General features: G+C 36.1%; 1 protein-coding gene across 2 annotated transcripts in view; it reads left to right on the top strand.

Moving 5' to 3' along the window:
* LOC145666741 (uncharacterized) overlaps positions 1-18644 on the top strand; it is a 156418-nt gene that overhangs the window by 90843 nt on the left and 46931 nt on the right. For both annotated transcript variants that reach the window (XM_081734282.1, XM_081734280.1), the window contains exons 2-5: positions 2149-3658; positions 11565-11995; positions 14081-14191; positions 16102-16252. In XM_081734282.1, coding sequence (XP_081590408.1) covers positions 2308-3658; positions 11565-11995; positions 14081-14191; positions 16102-16252 — 2044 coding nt within the window. In that variant the 5' untranslated portion in view covers positions 2149-2307. The remainder of the gene's footprint in view (positions 1-2148; positions 3659-11564; positions 11996-14080; positions 14192-16101; positions 16253-18644) is intronic.

Raw genomic sequence — 18644 nt, 5'->3', positions numbered from 1 at the left:
GTCAATCGGCAGTTGATTATTGACCCATGCTTGCATGATTTGCGTGGGTTTTACCGCATCAAAAATCTGTCGTTAGAACAATAATGGATGCAGCAAGGCCGAGCTACTGCCCACACTACAAATGAATCACTTGCCCTTCTGCCCACAAGAGTTTGGATATCGCTTGATCTTCCATTGGACGGATTTTGCATATTCTTCCCAGATACTCACGGCTCTAGATGCCTACATATGGGGAATGCTAAAGCAAGGAATTTTCCAAAAAGATAACCCCGTACCAGTATAGAAGAGTAAAGAAAGAAGATCCGGTGATTTATTTTACCGTTTCAGCAACCTGTGTTCACTAACATGCTCATCGTCCTACAGGACTGCTATGAAGAATGTGCGCAACATAATGGTCAACATTTTGAACACGATTTACAGGCGTCCTCTTAAATTTCCATTTGACAAAATTTCTTATGTTTCATTATGCTGTATAACAAATAAATACATAAATGTCAACGATATGATTTCAGTACTGTTTGTTTTGCCGCACACTGTATTGGCTTGATTCGATTGAAATATCCTTGGTTACATACATCTGGTTGGAACCCACCGTCTGTAATGCAACTAATGGAAATTGATGGACTAAAGTAAAGTATTTGATGCCAGGAATCCTACGCATGTTTATAAAATCGGCTACAGGGCCCAGTGAGTCAGGAGGCAGTGTACGAGTAAAGGAGGATTGTGTGAAAGTGTACCATGTAGAGGACAAAATTGCTAGTTTTACGGCTTCAAACAGAAGCATTCTGCACATTTAGCCGTGACAGTAATTAATTTGACGTAGAAGACATGAATGATCGCATCATATGCCATTGGTTTTTGAAGTTTCATGCTGGTGGAAGAACATTGCAAAATAATCCCCGAGACCTCCGACCAACAGCATTTTCTGATGAGCTTCTCAGGAATACCGTGGAAGCAACTTCTCGGAAAATGTTTGTGCAAATACAAATGAGTTAGGCATATCCTATTCACTGTCGTTCGGGGCTCTGCGCGACCTGTAAGATAAAAAGTTTGGAATCACGGGTGACACCTGCTAACAGAAACTGCGTCTGAATATGTACAGTTCTTTAAGTGTACGGAATAACCGAAGGGTTTACTGTATTGAATTTTCATTTCAAATGAAAAATGGTTCTGCTACAACATCTGTAAACGGTCAGGACAGTGTTTGGATCGTGGGTAATGTCCAGAATGCTTTCCAAAACCCGCAGAAGTTGTTTCTGACACGATAGTTTTTGGTGAGGGTAATGTATCGTGTCTTTTTCGTCGAGACGAAACCATCACTCAGATCGTTACACTGCTGAACTTCGTTAAAGTTCTTTTCGTTTGGTAAAATTTATTTTGAGAATAACGGTGGAATGTGCACAGTTTCACCGAGTTTCAAGGCTGTAACATACAGAATATAACAGTTATATATATATATTTTTGAATTTACTGAAAAAGTCTACTTAAATTGTCCTTCGCTTCAGAAGTTATTTATGAAACTAATTTCATCGAACAGAAAGAACTTTTGTCGCTGACTGTACCACAAACCGCAAACATCCAACAATGGCCAACAGATATGGTATTCTCATGATGCACACCCTCATGTCGCTCAAAGGACGGTGCAGAGTCTTCCGTATGAGTATGAAACTCCGTGAAAAGTTGGAGTATGAAACTTTTTCCTCACAAACTTTATTCTGATATGTCTCCAACCGACTACTACCTCTTCAGGCATCTTGATTACTTTTAGCAAGAAATAACTTTCCTGATGATCAGAAGATGCAACGTAAAGTTGTGGACTTGTTCACATTGCAGACCTCAGCCCAGTCCAACTCTTTCAATAAATCAATCATTTTTCGTTACAGAATTTAGTTGCACCAATCCAATATTTATCACATTTCTTTTTTACATTCTGAGAAAGTGCAACATTATGCCTATGTACAATTTATGATCAACCGGAAATTTAAAGTAATGCTTACATATAATAAAGTTTTGCTTGTATAAATATATTATAGTTACCGGTATAGATTAAAAAAGTATTGTTTACTGTAATTTTATTTCCATTTTTTTATTTAATGTAATTTAAAATTTTGGATTATTGAATGCTGATTTAATCTATTTTATTTTCAGATATAATGTAAAGAATAAATCTCAGTTGTATGAGTTACGTCATCATGAGGTGCCCTAGTATTCAACTTCCTCCTAGGTATCGAAGGACTCATTCAAGTTGTTTGCAGCCTGGTTAAAATATTTTCCTGCTTTTGTTTAATTATTTGCTTTGTAACGAATATGTTATCATCTGGGGATCCATCGGCAGCAGATGCTGATTGTATTTTGATCTTCAATGAAAGCTGGGAACATCAGCGCCGAGCCACCAAATTAATCGTTGCGTTACGCAGTATTCTACAACAATTATCCGCGGCGAAAAAAGCTTCATCCTCTACTGATCGGAATATCATGAGGAAAACACTACCACCACTATCCCGTGTAGGAGTGGACTTGAATCCCATTGTAGAGGAAATGAAGTCTTTAGTGAGTGCATTACAAACAACCCAAGACAAACTTGATTTTGTCACTAGCAAGAAGGAACATTGTTCCATAGTGAGATGGTACAAAGTGCAACATATGAAATTGCAGCTACAAAATAGTCAGAGTACAATTTACTATATGGTAAACCAAGTTATCGTTACAGTGTTAAAAGAGGTATCAAGTGGCACTTTAAGTGGATTAGAAAATAGTCAAAGTTATTTGGAAAGTTTATTCAGGTTAGCAGTATTATATAATAGTATGCTTTCTGAAGGCGGTGGATCCGATGATAAAAAGTCTCCTACAGGAGAGGGTAATCTTGGTGCGAAAATTTCTCTAAATGTGAGTAGTTTGCGTGCAAATACGTGTCCTGTTTTAAGATATCCTCTGAGGCGTTTGTCCCTAACAAAAATATTTCAGATTTTGGCTCAGCAACGTGCTGAAAATGGTTGCCACGAATTGATTGGAGTAATCTTCAAAAATTATAGTTTACCGGATGTAGAAGCTCCGCCAGATAGTACTATATGGGCCAAAGTACCGGTATTAGTAAATCTAAGAAGAAGTATTAGTGTAACCTCCCCAGAAGGGAGAACAGTGTGTTTAGATCACGATCATGATGGCAGTGATGTTTGTAGTGATAGCTCTCATGCAACTAGTCTTGAAATCGCACGTGATTTAACAGGGCATCTGACTCCTCCGCTTAATTGTCAATTACCACCTGTGGAAAGAACTAACCCGTTGATTCCGGAATGTAATATGAGAAGTAGTGCGTACAATCATATTAAACTTGACTTACAAATTCTTAATGACTTCATGGAAATGGAAGAGAAATATATTGGTGCTTTGTTGTCTGTTGTTGCTAATATTCCAGAGCTTGTGGGGACAAATGGTACAAAACGTTCCAAAAATGGAGAGATACGAGTGACTAAAAGTGTTCAAATGAAAGTGTTATCATATTATCAGGAAGTGTTGTGGGGTGAAGTAGGGACATACATTGATCATGTTCTTCTGTGGTGGAAGAAGATTTCAAATGATTTGCCTCTATTTGGAACATGGTATGCTGAAACCTGTCTTAAACTCAGAAATTGGTTACAGGATGTTGTAAGTACTAAAGGTAATTGATTCTTTCTAGAATCTGATTCTTAATTAATTAACTAACTAACTCTATGGCCTATGGAAGCCGAAGGTTCAATGCCGCATTCACAACAGCTCTCCATTGACTTCTGTCGTTAGCCAATTGGATACAGTTTCTACTTTATATCCCTATTTGTGCAAGACCTATCTTAATATTGTTCTCCCATCTGTGCCTAGATCTTCCTAATTAAAAAAGTTACAGAAATTCTGCAAAATGTTTATATGTACGTATCTTATGTTTATATTTTCAGAAATTACTATATGTTTCTATACAGTGGAGTCCCGGTAATCCGAACATCCGGTTAATCCGAACAGGTCCGGGAGGAAAAGTTTCTTTATTTAACTAAAATGATGAAAATGGGTGCATGTTTTCGTAGAAAACGAAGTAAACTTTCCTTAAATACAATATTTTCTTTTAATACCTGTATTTAGGCTTTAAACCACATTACGACAAGTACACAAAGTTTGAAATAGAATACGGTACGTATTGTACAGTATTGAAACTTATAGGTTTAGTATAAGTGAAATAGAGTAATGTAGTAGAATAAGTACTGTACTGTAACATAAATCTGAACGTGAACTACACAAAGATAATAATACCCCAACGGAAAGATTTGTAACCACTGTACGTACTATATGTGGAAAAATAAAGGCATTAAGTGTTCTCAACATTTTAAACATTTTTCCAGTGTAGTACATATACTGTAGTCAGAAAACATGTTTTGAAATACTATACGCTATGTATTACAATACAATAGACCCATTCACCCGCTTCAAACCGCGACTTTACTGTTATTCCGGCTAATCCGAACAGGGTTCGGTTCCAATTAGTTCGGATTAGCGGGACTCCACTGTATTAGTATTTCATTTGCTTATCTATAAGATAGTATTTATGTTCAGTAAGTCTCTTACTTTTGAAGCTTTTAAAGATGAGTTACTTTTTAAAATATTAGTTACTTAATTTTATGCTACAATATAACACCTTTCTTAGCCTTATGCTTTAACAACTCTGTTTATATAATATTTGTTATTCTGTTGCGTGTTCGCGTGCGCACACGTTAAAAAGCAAAAATTCTTTAAAAAATAATGCAAACTTTAATATTACCTAATAGTCACTACAGAAGGCTGTTTTATCCTTATGGTAGCAATTTGGAGTCGCCACCAGAGGCGCTAGTTTCGCGTCAGCAACGTGACGCACGCAGTACGGAATAGCCAGACACTTGTGTACAAGCCGTGCAGAGGAGAGACGTGTGTGAGCAGAATGCCGCCGAAAATCGACCCTTTTTGGGAGGGCTACATCGTAGCACTCTGATATAGGCTACAGCTATAGCCGAATAAGAACAGTGCAAGAAGAAAGGTTTCACAGTGTCTGATAAGGGATTAATGCAGCCATCCATCGCAATGCAAACTCATAGCAAACCATTGTCATGCGTCGTCAAAAGGGGCAAAAGAAGCAACCGGCTCCACAATGCAGTCAAGACGTCATTGCCAAGGTCCGCCGGTTTGTGACCCAGGAGAATCCACCCACCCAATGTGACATAGCGAGGCGTGTTGGACGGTCAACTGCAACTGTACACCGAATCATACGCGACAATTTGCGACTCAGAAGTGCATACAAGCGGCAGGTCCATGTTCTGAAACCAACGCACATCGCAGAACGGCGGGTGGCATGCAAAAGGCTGTATGAAGGTTACCTGGCAGGTGACAAATGGCGTTATGTGATCACCTTAGATGAAGCATGGGTCTGTTTGACAGGATCCCAGCAGATGCGTGCAATTTACTACCGCCGCAGTGATGGAACCGATCATGCAAAGTGGGTTCGCTCCTGCAAGGAGAGTTTTCCAAAGGGATTTATGGTAGTGACGGGTTTCTGTGCAAAAGGAAAGCTTCCGATACACCGGGTATCATCAAATGTCAAGGTGAATGTAGCATATTATATTATCGAGCATGTACTGGAACCCATCTATCGCCAACATGCCCCGGCTTTGTATGGCAATGACACTGACAGAGTGTTCATCCACCAGGACAAGGCCAGCAGCCATACTGCCAAACGAACGGTGCCCTACATGACACGTATGGAAGAGAAGACAAGTGTAAAGGCTATCCCATTTCGAGACATCCCCGTCAAGTCACCAGATGCATCCCCTATGGACTTCTGTGCTTTCGGCCTCCTCAAACGGAACATCAATAAGCGTCGTCCGACCACACTTGGTGGCTTTTGGAAAGTGTGCAAGGAGGAGTAGGCGAAATTGGATCAGGCAGTGCTCAATAGAGGTCTCCTTCAGTGGAAACTACGATGTCGTGCAATCGTTCACCAACGGGGCTCTCACATCGAATATGATCGCTGGTGGAAACGGGGTTTTACGCCCTAGGGCTCGGGTCCGTACTTCACTACTATAAGGCTGAAACAGCCTTCTGTACATATGAAATTAAATAATCAACATAATTAATTTGTGAATTTGACAAAATATATATATACATATACATATATATATATATATATATATATATATATATATATATATATATATATATATATATCTGGATACTTGTTTTTGAAGTGGAAACTTTAAAATCGCTGTTGAATTCAGATTTATGCAATAGCTTACTTAAATATTTACTACAACATGCAAAGAAAGTTGCATGATAATATACTCTGAAATGCTGGAAAGAAGAACTAAGATATTTATTATGATTATAATATCAATCACTAGTCTCATGAATGCAGAGACAATGGTATTTGTTAATATCTGTCGTAATAATCAAATACTTTTAATAGTGAGAGAATATGTTAGTCTTCTCAAAGGAAATCAGGAGTATTATAGGGATCATTTATTTTTTTTATCTCTGCGTTATTCATATCGTATTCTGGATTGATTTAGATAGTACATTTGGAAGTGTTGTGTGAACTTTTTCCTTCTTAAGGGCCTATCCGGTTGTAATGATGTGAACAGACTTTCTGGGAGATGGCCGAAATTCAGCTCAGATGTAAAAGAGACAATGTAGATTATATATTTCAAAAGCAAATTGACCTACAATGGACGGAACGTATTCAAAAAACACGAAACATATACATTAGAGTTAGTGCAAAATCTATTAAAAAAAAAAAAAAAAAAAAACTTCCACCTATCTCAAAAACCAAACGAGGAAGATGCCTAAAATTCAGCTTAAATATAGAAAATGCTATGTAAATTCTATATTCTAAAAACAAATGGCCCTAAAATGGATGGATCATAATCAGAAAGCAGGAAACGAACGACATTTCATGTCAATGGAAATGAATTAAAAACAAATAATTGAAGGGTCAGGGGGAAGAACGCTTTCAGTCCATTTAATGAAATTTTTCAGGAGAGGGGAAACAAATTAAGTTATTCATTAAATAACCATTGTAATTACATTGTTAGAAAAATAGTTTTAAGTTTATATCATGGTAAATATTGTATATATGTAAAGGAAAACTTATTTTTACAGCAAATTAGAAAATTAGTGTTGGAGAAAATTGGTGTTGGAGATATCGATTTTTTTGGACTGAAAGCGTTCTTCCCCCTGGCCCTTCAATTCCTCTACTTATCTCAAAACCAAAAGAGGGAGATGGATGAAATTCAGCTTAAATGTAGAAGAGACTATATAGATTCTATATTCCAAAAGCAAATGGTCTTAAAATGCATGATACATAATAATAATAATAATAATAATAATAATAATAATAATAATAATAATAATAATAATAATAATACGAAACATTAATGTCGATGGAAAATCAATGAAAAACAAATAATTTCTCTATTTATCTCAAAAACTAAAAGAGGGAGATGGCTGAAGTTCAGCTTAAATATAGAAAAGACTATATAGATTTTATACTTTAAAAGCAAATAGTCCTAAAATGGATGGAACATAGTCAAAAAAAGCACGAACCATAAACATTAAAGTCAAAGGAAAATCAATGAAAAAAATAAAGTTGTCCACTAATTAGAAGCTTATTGTAAAGACAATGAAGTACTTAAAAACGATGTATAGCACGTAAAGTAAATATGGATAGAACATGGTCAAACATCAAGTTGTTTGAGTAAAGTCAATAATAATGATAAAGTATATGCATCTTCTGCGAATTACCCAGGGCACTTGCTTGAAATATCTCACATCTGGATTTGAAATCTCCAGACTCGATTTAGCACACAACGTGACTTTTGACCTGATCACGTGACACAGTCTGGTCCTTATGGCATACCGGATAGGCCCTTTATTGGGATAAACTGAAATTGCGCAAACTTTCACTCTCTTATCTGTTGACACAGATAAAGTTTTAATGAACAGGCAACAAAATTGGAAATTGCGCAAAAAATGTTGTGCAACGTTGCCATCATTACCATAAGCAACTCGACTAATAAAAACAGTCATCAAAATGCTAAAGTCACAAAGTAATGGACTACAATAGCATTTTTAGTTATTGCTATTATACTGTATGTGTGTAGGAGCGTCGTTAGAGAGGGGAGCGGGGTAACAAGTCCCAGTCAATAATTTTCTGTTTCATGTTTAACTGCAATATTGCCTGTAAGATTAAATATGTATTTATTGGAAACAAATAGTTATTGGAAAAATGTAAGGAAAACAAAGTTATATAAAATAAACAAAACATATAAATATTTCTAGAAGTTCCCTTTAAATATCTTGGACGGGCGTTCAACTAATCAGAGATAAGGATTTAATTACATTTTCCAGTTTTGGCCAATCACAAACAAGTATTTATTTCAAGTGTGTTTCTCTTGTGTATAGTAACTGTCCTTTCACCTTTCTATATATGATCCTTATATTTCTTAATTACTGTTCTTAGATGCTGTGAGAGAGATTTGTTATATATATATATATTATATAAATTATTACAAGAATAAGCGATCAGTATGCTGGTTGCGGACTATAGACAGTAATATGAGAAGCCAGTGAAAAACGAGGATCACAACGAACCAATCAGGATCGAGAATTAATAGCAAATCTTAGGGAGAAGGGTAATATCTATAAAGAAGAAGCAATAAACTGGAGAAACATTAGTGAAACTTTCAGCATGGAGTTTATATTGACAAAAACAGAAAGGATGTAGCTTATGCATTAATGGAACCTTATGTGTTTAAGTATCGTTTTTTTCGCCAAGTAAAAAAAAAACAACGCTCAATTAATGTTTTTGTCTGTTATTCCTTTTTATTAATAATGTTATGTAGAGATTTTTTTATTATTATTATAGATTAATATAGAACACATTTGAGAGTAGTGTTATTTTGTTTGACGAATCTTAATTCGTTCACCATTCTTAAGGTACAAATAAACTAACTCTGAGATTAGGAATTCTTAGATAAACCATGAGAAAACACGTATGACATTTTTAAAAGCTGTAGGATTTAAATTCCAAGGATTCAAGCTGTAAACGCCAAATGTTCTGTATGCTTTGTAAATATTAGAACGCAATGCAAGTATATCTCACTAAGAAGTGGCGTTCATACATTTTATTTCGGTGCAAAATTTCACATAATTTCTTCAATCCTGTTGTTGGCAATGTCGCGGTGGAAATTTGCGCAATTTCAGCACTTTCTACTCGTTATTAATAAGTTATAAGTTACAGAGATTATCAACGATCTAATCCTTAGAAAAATTTCCGCAATGTTGTTGCACCGCTTTATTGTACGAGTGCATTCGCATCTATGGTAAGGAATTTACCCGTTTCCGTTTATTATGACTGTACAGATTTTTAAGTGTATATATATATATATATATATATATATATATATATATATATATATATATATATATATATATATATGTGTGTGTGTGTGTGTGTGTGTGTGTGTATGTGTGTATGTATGTATGTATGTATGTATGTATGTCTGTATGTATGTATTAAACCGTAATTAAGAAATGAAAGAAATGAAATCTGAGTTTTACGTCCCACGATTATGCCGGCTAGGCTAAAGGAGACGGTGATGATGAGAAATGAATAAAATGAAGGAAGTAGAAGGAAACGGGAGAATCCCGGGAAAACCCACGCGCACGGTGTTTGTCCACCAGAAAGTTGACTTGGCGCGAGCTGGGATCGAACCAGGGACCCCAAGCACCAGAGGTGAACGCTGTACCACTGAGACACCGTGGCCCGTAATTAAGAAGTTATTTTAAGATTTATAATACAGGCGTATCAGAAGTTCCTTTTCTCAAATCCACACGGATTTAGTTTCATTGAATGTAAGATGGCGATACACGTTACTCCCAGGGCTACACTTTAGGAGTATGTCAAGCGGACGGCGTCTTGTTTCCATCATCTTGGATTCGAAATTTTATTATGGACGATAGGTAGAGTGGTAAATGACCGTGGTCTAGAATTTTCTTAGGTTGTCAAATGTGCAATCACATTTCTTGTAACTTAATTTGGTGAAAGTTACGTTTACCTGTTTCGTACAGATGTGGAACCATACCGTTAACATGTGAAGAATGCGTGTTAACATGCAGCCAGATAATCAAACTGTGGGGCGGAAGAAGTGTCTGCGCAGTAGCTTCCGATTTCAACCAGCGTCATTCACAACGTATTGCAGTGTCACGTATTGCAGTGTCACATTTATAAACTAAATTTGAGAAGACGAGCACACTTGTGGACAGACCTTGTAGCGGACGACTGCAAACAGCTACATACGAAGCAACAGCTATGGCAATACGGCCTCGTCGATGTCACCCCAGCGGAGCACACGTCGTTTAACAATGCAATGTGGGGTGAATCATAGTTCAGTGCACAAGGAGATGCACAGATATAAGTGGCATCCATATAAGGTACAAATACAGTAACATATCTCCGAGGACGATTTTGAACGCCGGGTGCAGTTTTGTGAGTGGCCTATCGAGCAATTACGATTAAACCCTAACTTTCTATGCAGATACTGCATTCGGATTCAGCTAATTTCTACGTAAATGAGGAGCGTAATAGGCAGAACGTGCGCTATTGGTCACCTGACAATCCCGCTTGGACAGACTCTTCTAAAATGACGGGTGCAGAGATCATGGTGTGGGCAGGCTTATGAGAAATACGAATAATCGGCCTCTTTTTCATTCCACGAGCTTTAACTGCGGAACGATACCTGTTACAGAAGCAGATACTGCCAGCTGCGATGTCCGAAGACTGTATTTCCTCCTTTTTTTTTAACATGATGGCGTCCCCCATTGTGGCGTCGTAGTACTTCACTGCATGGATGAACAATTCCCTGGAAAATGGATTGGTCGACGTGGGCCAGTTGAATGGCCCTCTCGATTGCCAGACCTAACGCCATTTGATCTCTACCTTTGACGACATGTTAAGGCTATGGTTTATGATGCAAAAATTCGTAATCTTTGTCATCTGGAACAACGTATCGCGCTGCCTGTGCACAAATTTCATACAATACCCTGTTTCGTGTTGACAGCAATTGGGAGAAGCGTCTGCAAACGTGCATTGCTAAGCACAAACAACATGTGGAACACTTGTTGGCCAGATAAACATAACTTTCAGCTGTTAAGAACTTTTCACCAACTTAAGTTATATGAAATTTGATTGCATATTTAACATCCTGAGAGAAGTTTAACCCATGGTTATATATCACACTACCTACCTGTTGATCATAATAAAAATTTCCAACCCAAGATGGTGGCCGTCCGCGTGACATATTCTTACAATTGTCCTCCTGGGACTAATGTGTATCGTCCGTCTCACATTCAATGAAACTATATCCGTGTTGATTTTAAAAAGGGTGGTAAGGGACTTTTCATACACCCAATACATTAAATGATGTATGTTGTGAGTTCTACAATGCCACCGTATAAAATTTAGGTACACCCATAATTGAAACAAAATTTATAGAAGTGTAAATTACTTATTGCAGATAGTCTTCCATTAATCGTTGTGCCTGCACTTCAAAATCTAGTTGATGGGCTTCTTTGTCATATAACGACCGTTAGCTGGGACCAGCTCTTCCGTAAAGCTTTGGTAGATGCGAACTATAACCATTGTAGACTGCTGGGTGAAGAAGGGACAGACTCCCGTGAAGGGACTGTACCTGGTCATCTCTATATGGAAGTACTACGGAGCCTTGTTGTTTTGGTGAACCAATGTGAACGGAGTAGACACCCTGAAGAATTCCCATTAGTTGAACAGATTCCCATTCTCCATCGATTGGATCATTCAATCCATACATGCCGATTGTGGGTGGTCAAAAGATCCAAACAGGTGATCAACAATTGGTCTGTAACAATGTTCTTCCTCATTTCCCAGACAGATGTTAACAAGTGTCTCGACGTTTTGGAAAATTTACAGGTACAGTATATAATTAATTTTATTTTCACGTACACTTAGGAATACTTCCGGGGTAATTTGATACTACCAATTTATTAGTTATATTACACATACACATCTCTCTAATATTTCTTAAGTGATGAATACGTCTATATCTCTAAAAACTAAAACCTTTAAATCAGGGCGCAAAATGTCAGTCAGACGCACTCGCCAATCCAAAAGCGATGGTCGTCAGTACCCTCTACACTACAAATTATGAGAGGTACCCTCCTCTCACGGCTTTCTTCGCAATCAAAGAGATTATAGCAGGGCATAAAATTTCCAAACCAGACAATTAGATTCAGGATACTTAATATTGAATTGGACCATTCATATACATGTTAAAACATCTTACCTTAAGACACTACGTTTGTGTAACGCATTTTCCAGACTTCATATTCCGTGTTTTTTTCTCACTCAGTGACAGTTATTTTCGTGCAAAACAGAAACTGCGCAACCCTCTGAGCCTAGGCAGAAACCATTCCTACTGAACACTGGTCGCCAGCTCTAAATTTCTAGTCGCCAATGGCGACCTGGCGACCGGAAATTTTGCGCCCTGCTCTAAATTCACAAAGAAAAAGAAACAAGTTAGTATGCTTATCTTTTCTCATATCTTGGAGTGGAAGATGAGATTTGAACATAGATCAATTAAACAGAAACTATTATGCCTATTGTTATCTTAATCACTTTTGTAGAAATTTTGCACCCAACGCAAGTAAACTTTCGTTGTATATTATTGGAACATCTTGTTAGTTTACCTCTTCTAAAATAGCGTTAGTAAATTAGTGTTAAGTTTTGATTGACTTCATGTTAAAATAAATTTCGTTACTCCTGAATCTAGTTCTTGTAATTAATTAAACATTTTAATCCTAGGTTAAAATTACAAGTTATTTTTATTTTGAGTTTATATTAAAATGCTTGAAATTTTACATGATGAGTTCGTTAAGAGCATGATTGCATCGTTCACAAAAACACAAAAGCATGTTGACAGAAGAAACATGCTTTTAATTTGAACTAGTGTTGTTAAAAGCTAAATAATTCGGCCAATTCGAATTTGCAGACAAAATAATTATACAAATAATTGAACAATTGTTGGAGAAGAATTCACTCGACTATATGGTTAACACATACGCCTTTGACGGGTAAAACCCGGGCTCGATTTTCAGTAGAGATTGCATGGTTCAGATTTCATGTTAAACTGTGTGCTTACTCCTGATGTAGCTCCGATGCTAAAAACGAACAGTAAATTGCAAGTTTACCAATCAATCTATTTCAAGTTGTAATCATCATAATCATTACTTCGTCCGAATGTTGGAAAAAAATTTAAAAATTGATATAGTTTGGAACTAAGCGGAGGGGTGCTTGTATGTGTGAATGTTGAAGTTTAGAGCAGCTTAAGTTGTTTTATTTGTAGAGAATTAACAAAATTCGCAGTATTGAGAATTTCGCTCAAAGATAGTCTCTCGCAGATGTGATAATAAATAAATTAATAACTTGACGACTAATGAAACTTCAGTATATCACTGACCATCTTAAATTCTTTGTGTGCAGTACAGAAGACTGTACTTCAATTGATTCTCACTCGAAAATGATTGGCAGTGTATGCAATTTACCGAGAGAGCGAAGTTAGTGTTTATAGAGTTCTTTCTTCGCAATCAGGAAGTTATGAGTGGCCCATCTTGATTGCGTTTCTTCCAAGTTTTTCGTCAGTTCCACTAATGGAATGCCGAATAGCACCTTCAGATATAGGTCCTGTCCGGCTTCCTTTCTCAATGTTGTAGATTGTTAATAATTTCAGCGAAAATTGGTTTCGAACGCTATATCTGGAAATTGGTTAAATAAATAAATATTTAAATAAAAACATTGAAAAAAATATTGTCAAAGGAAGCGTCTATTCTAAACACAAATGTTTAATGTTACCAAAAGTCAGTTCAATTAAAATATAACTGGTGATCAGTAGCACAAAATTTATTGCTTGTGAGTAAAAATCTAAAGTAGTTGTATATGCAGTTTATACTGTTCTTTTCAAACGTTAATATTTGTATATGTTTTTGTTTCTCTTTCAAGCTATCGAATATGGAAGATCTGACGAATGTAGAAAGTGTTCATGTTATTGTTTGTGCCAAAATGAGAACGAAGTTGGTATCGGAAGTTAGAACTAACCATGGATATTTAAAGGTAATCAAGCATGTCTGGGCTTGTACTTTTGTGGTGGTAGAAACTTGTTCGGAAGGTGAACATGTACTTTTAGTAGGATAATTGGAACAATAGACGTAAATTAAGAATGTTAAACGCATCTTTATCTACCTTAAAACTGATGTAAAAGATGAAGATTAAAATTTGTAAGAAAATTCGAAGTTTATTTTAAGAGCACCGTATATTTTCATGTTCAATCTAATGCTAGCGTAGGTTCTAAAATGCATCAATATTTATCGAAAAAAAAAATGAAATCTCTGAGTTTTACGTCCCGCGGTTATGCCAATATTTATCGAATATTACCTTATAGTGTATTGTTTAAACAACTTCTCATTACACATCACCTCTGCTATACAAATATACGCATATTCTTCATTTATCTCAATATTTCAACATTATTATTATTATTATTATTATTATTATTATTATTATTATTATTATTATTATTATTATTATTATTATTATTATTATTATTAAGTATTTTGCCTTTTGGCACGCCCTGCGACTAACAAGACGTCTTCTTTTATTTATTTAGGTTTGGGCCTGGATATGTTTCTTCTGCCTTTCCCGATCTTCAGCTTCCTGTTTTAACTCCCAATATTTTCATCTATTCAGACCATCGATCAGTTGTACTCTTCTTCCTATTCATCTCTTTCCTTCCATCTTTCCTCCTATGGCGATATTAAAAAGAAAATTTCTTTGCAAGATGCGTTCAATTCCATTGGCCTTCCTACATAGGATGCTGGCTAAAAACGTGCTCTTTACTATCCGTTTTAAAACATCTTCATATTACTGTATATATCATTAAATGAGGAGCACTCAATTTTCTGTGTTCAGTTTCAATGAAAAAAGAATATTTTCACTGTATTTTATAAAGGTTTATATATATATATATATATATATATATATATATATATATATATATATATATATATATATATATAGATATATATATAAATGTTATACGACGTTCTGCCTTCTTTGAACTGTCGTACCCACACGAACGCACATTAGACACATCCATGCGGTCATGTGTAATTGCATATCGTCACATCTCTCACTCAACTGGCAATAACTTTCAAGCTGTGTCACACCACGCAAATGGAGAAAACGACAAGTATTGTAGTAACAAAAACAGTCATCACTCTCACCGCTACCGCTAGAGTTCTGTGTGCCGAACGGTGTTGCCATCTCTGTCACGCATTGACAACGAGTGCTCGCGTATTTTAAAACAGCACATTTCTATCTGTTACCGGTCCTGAGAAAAGAAAATAGAGGTTATAATTTGAATGTACCTCGTATTATGAAAATATAACATCTAGTAATTGAAAAGACGTACAGTACTATTTCCTTCTCACTATTCTGTACACCCTAGAAGTTTTTAAAATGTTGGTTTATGTGTAACAATGAAATTCTTGTACTATTTAATATCTCTCACTTCAGCTTAGAAACCAGCGCTGCTGTTCATAGATGATCTGCCTTTTGTTTCTATCTTCAGCTTTTTTTCTTTCTTTTTGTAGATTTCTTAAAATATTCTTTTAATAAAAATATTCATGGAAAACAATAATAAACAAAATAATACGACGCAAGTTGCCGAAAAGATTTATTTTATGACATAATTCTCGTTAAAGTACCAGTATGCAGACACCAGTAAATGTTTAAGATTAGCTGTAGTCTTTTTCTTTTCTCTATCAAAACATAAATATTCTGGTGTCTGTTACTAATAATTTTGAAATCTGCAAAAAGTTATTTTTCCTTCTAATTTTCTACTGGTTGTTTACGACAGAGTGATGGCCTTTTAAAGTGTATTTTTCTAATGTTTTGGAAACATGAAAATTAAATACGAAATAGATGGAAATCAAAATTTAAGAATAACTGTTATTTTATTGCAGAAACAACCAGATGAATGCATTGCTGGAATGGCAATTGTGTGCCGAACTGTGTGTCTGGCGAACTTACATATGTGTATGCCAAACCCTAAATATTGGAGAGGAAGTGGTCCTTTACCGGAATTTGCTAGTCCTTATGTGGAAGAATATTTAAGTAAGTTTTCTGTAATGAGCACAACTGGGTAGAAAATAATGCTTTGCACTTAACTGATACAAAATGCTCTTCGGGTGTTGTTCTCAACAGCGTTTCTCTGCTTGAATTTTGTGTTACTAATCGAATTAATCTTTCGTAATGTCTTTCTCTCAGATATATGAGATATTTATATTTTATAATACCAGCCTATTCACAAATGACCATTTTCGTACCACATACTGCTGTTGAGTTTTCAGTGAAGAAAACTTACTACTTCATTGAAAATACTATCCATCTTCAAGATTGTAAGTCCCATCCCAGAAGTTACTTTCTTTACCATTCTATTCTTAAATATCCTGTTCTCTTAGAACGTGACTTACTTAGATTCATGCTATAGTATTCATAGGATTCAAACTATCAGTCTTTTAGCTTCTACGACCGTCCTTCGTAATTTCTGCCATGTGTGGTTTAGTGTTGTTGTGCAAGATCAGAGGACTCTTCGTATTGGTCAGAGGGTTTAAAAAATGCTAATGCATTTCGATAATATCTGTACGGTACGTGATAGCAGTTATGGTTGCACGAGAAGAAAAGAACTTGTAATGAACGACGCCTAATACTGTCAACCACACTAACAATGAATCTGTGTGTGGCACTTTAATTTTAGATTTTTTCTTCAGAAATTGAAGAGGGCTTATAAACATATATCCAGTAAAACGTCCGCTACCAATTGCTGCAAGAGGCTTTCCTTATTAAACATTATAATGCGATTGACTACAGCTTATTTCAGTGACATACCAACAAATTATTGCAGATCTTCACTAGCTGCCATGTGTGACACTGAGTAGGATTCTAAAGGGGTCAGTTGTCCACATCTTTCTTCGCTGTAGATGCTCGGAAATGGTTGAAATGGGCACGTTCAACTGTTGGTTTCGAGCAATGGACTCAGGGATGCTCATTTTACTAAACGAAAATAGAAATGTCCTGAAGCAATTTTCCATAAAATTCGGAACGTATTTCTAAAATTCTTAATACCCATACAAGAGAGTGTGTAATATCTGAAGCGTCTACATCACCTCGTGTTAAACTGTTGTGGGATGGGTATATACCCTAGTTTAAAATACCTGGGTGAAAGCGTGTGGCTGGTCCATAATTACAAGACCTTGACAGCAATTGTTCCTTTCTTGTAATTGCCCATGCAATTCTCAAAACTTTCTAAAAAAGGTATTGGGTTAAACCATTAACTTAGACCGATTCCAGTTCCTTAAGACCCCTTAACAGTTATACGTATTGGTTGAGGTTACTCTCTTAGCGAGTAGGAGAATCCTCGAGCATCTACAATGTTGGCGCACAAGTGTTGTAGATCAAGCTCACCTGCCCAGGCGTCGGAGCGAGTCTCTTTTTCATCTAAAAGTATCTTTTTTTTTGGGGGGGGGGGGGCAGTCTCTATCAGTCTCTATTTTTGAAACATTAGTCTACTAAGTCTCTTTTTTATCCTTACTTAGTCATATGGTTTGGATTGTGGCCAGTCAGTAATTAAATAAAAAGAGTAATAATGATGATGAATAGAAAATGACATAAATACAAGGTAATAAATACGTGAAAGATTACTTGAACAGTGGACTGGTGTACAACAGTACTTCTTGAAGTATATTCCATCTACAAAGAAAAGTGTTGTTTTGGACAAGCAGTCTGTGAGGAAAATTGTAGGTGTACTCAAGAAGCCTGGGATGTTAGCTCAATTGCACTTTACATTGTCTTCTGCCAAGTTATGTGAGAAATTTACACATCGTTTTCAGAGTAAAGTTCCGCTGGTTAATATTTTACATGCAGCGTTATTAGACGTCATTGAAACTATTGCAAACAGAGTGTCTAAATGTGCTGCTATTAATAAAATGAAGTCAGCGTCATATGACTGGACCAATTATTGTAGGTTGTTTGAATTCAATAATTTACTGTCTTTAAAACAAATTGTCATTTCATAGGAAACAAGAAAAGAACTAACCAAACTACCAGAAGTAGATGCTCAGCAGTTCTTGAAGAGTGTACAAGCACATTATATTTCAGATAGTAAACATTTGGTGCAAAATACAATTACTAATTCTGTTTACATTAAACGAGCAATAGCATTTCTCAATCCTGAGGCTAGAAAATCACAAAGTAGCTGCAGATACATCAGAACTGTAGCAAGAGCACTATCTGTAGCAGTGCCAGATGATCACCTTGTTGATGAATAGAAATGTCTGCAGCTTGAGCATGAACCTGCTGGAAGTGAAATTACTTCTTCACGTATTGACAGTTATTGGGTTCTCTTTATGGGACTTAAGAAGGCGGATGGTTCACCAAAATTTCCTCTAATAAGTAAAGTAATAAAAGCTACACTCTGCCTGTCCCATGGTAATGCAGATATTGAAAG

The sequence above is a fragment of the Thermobia domestica genome, chromosome 12 (assembly GCF_964235325.1).
Source record: "Thermobia domestica chromosome 12, izTheDome1.hap1.1, whole genome shotgun sequence".
Taxonomy (NCBI): domain Eukaryota; kingdom Metazoa; phylum Arthropoda; class Insecta; order Zygentoma; family Lepismatidae; genus Thermobia; species Thermobia domestica.
This window is presented reverse-complemented; position numbering and strand designations above follow the sequence as displayed.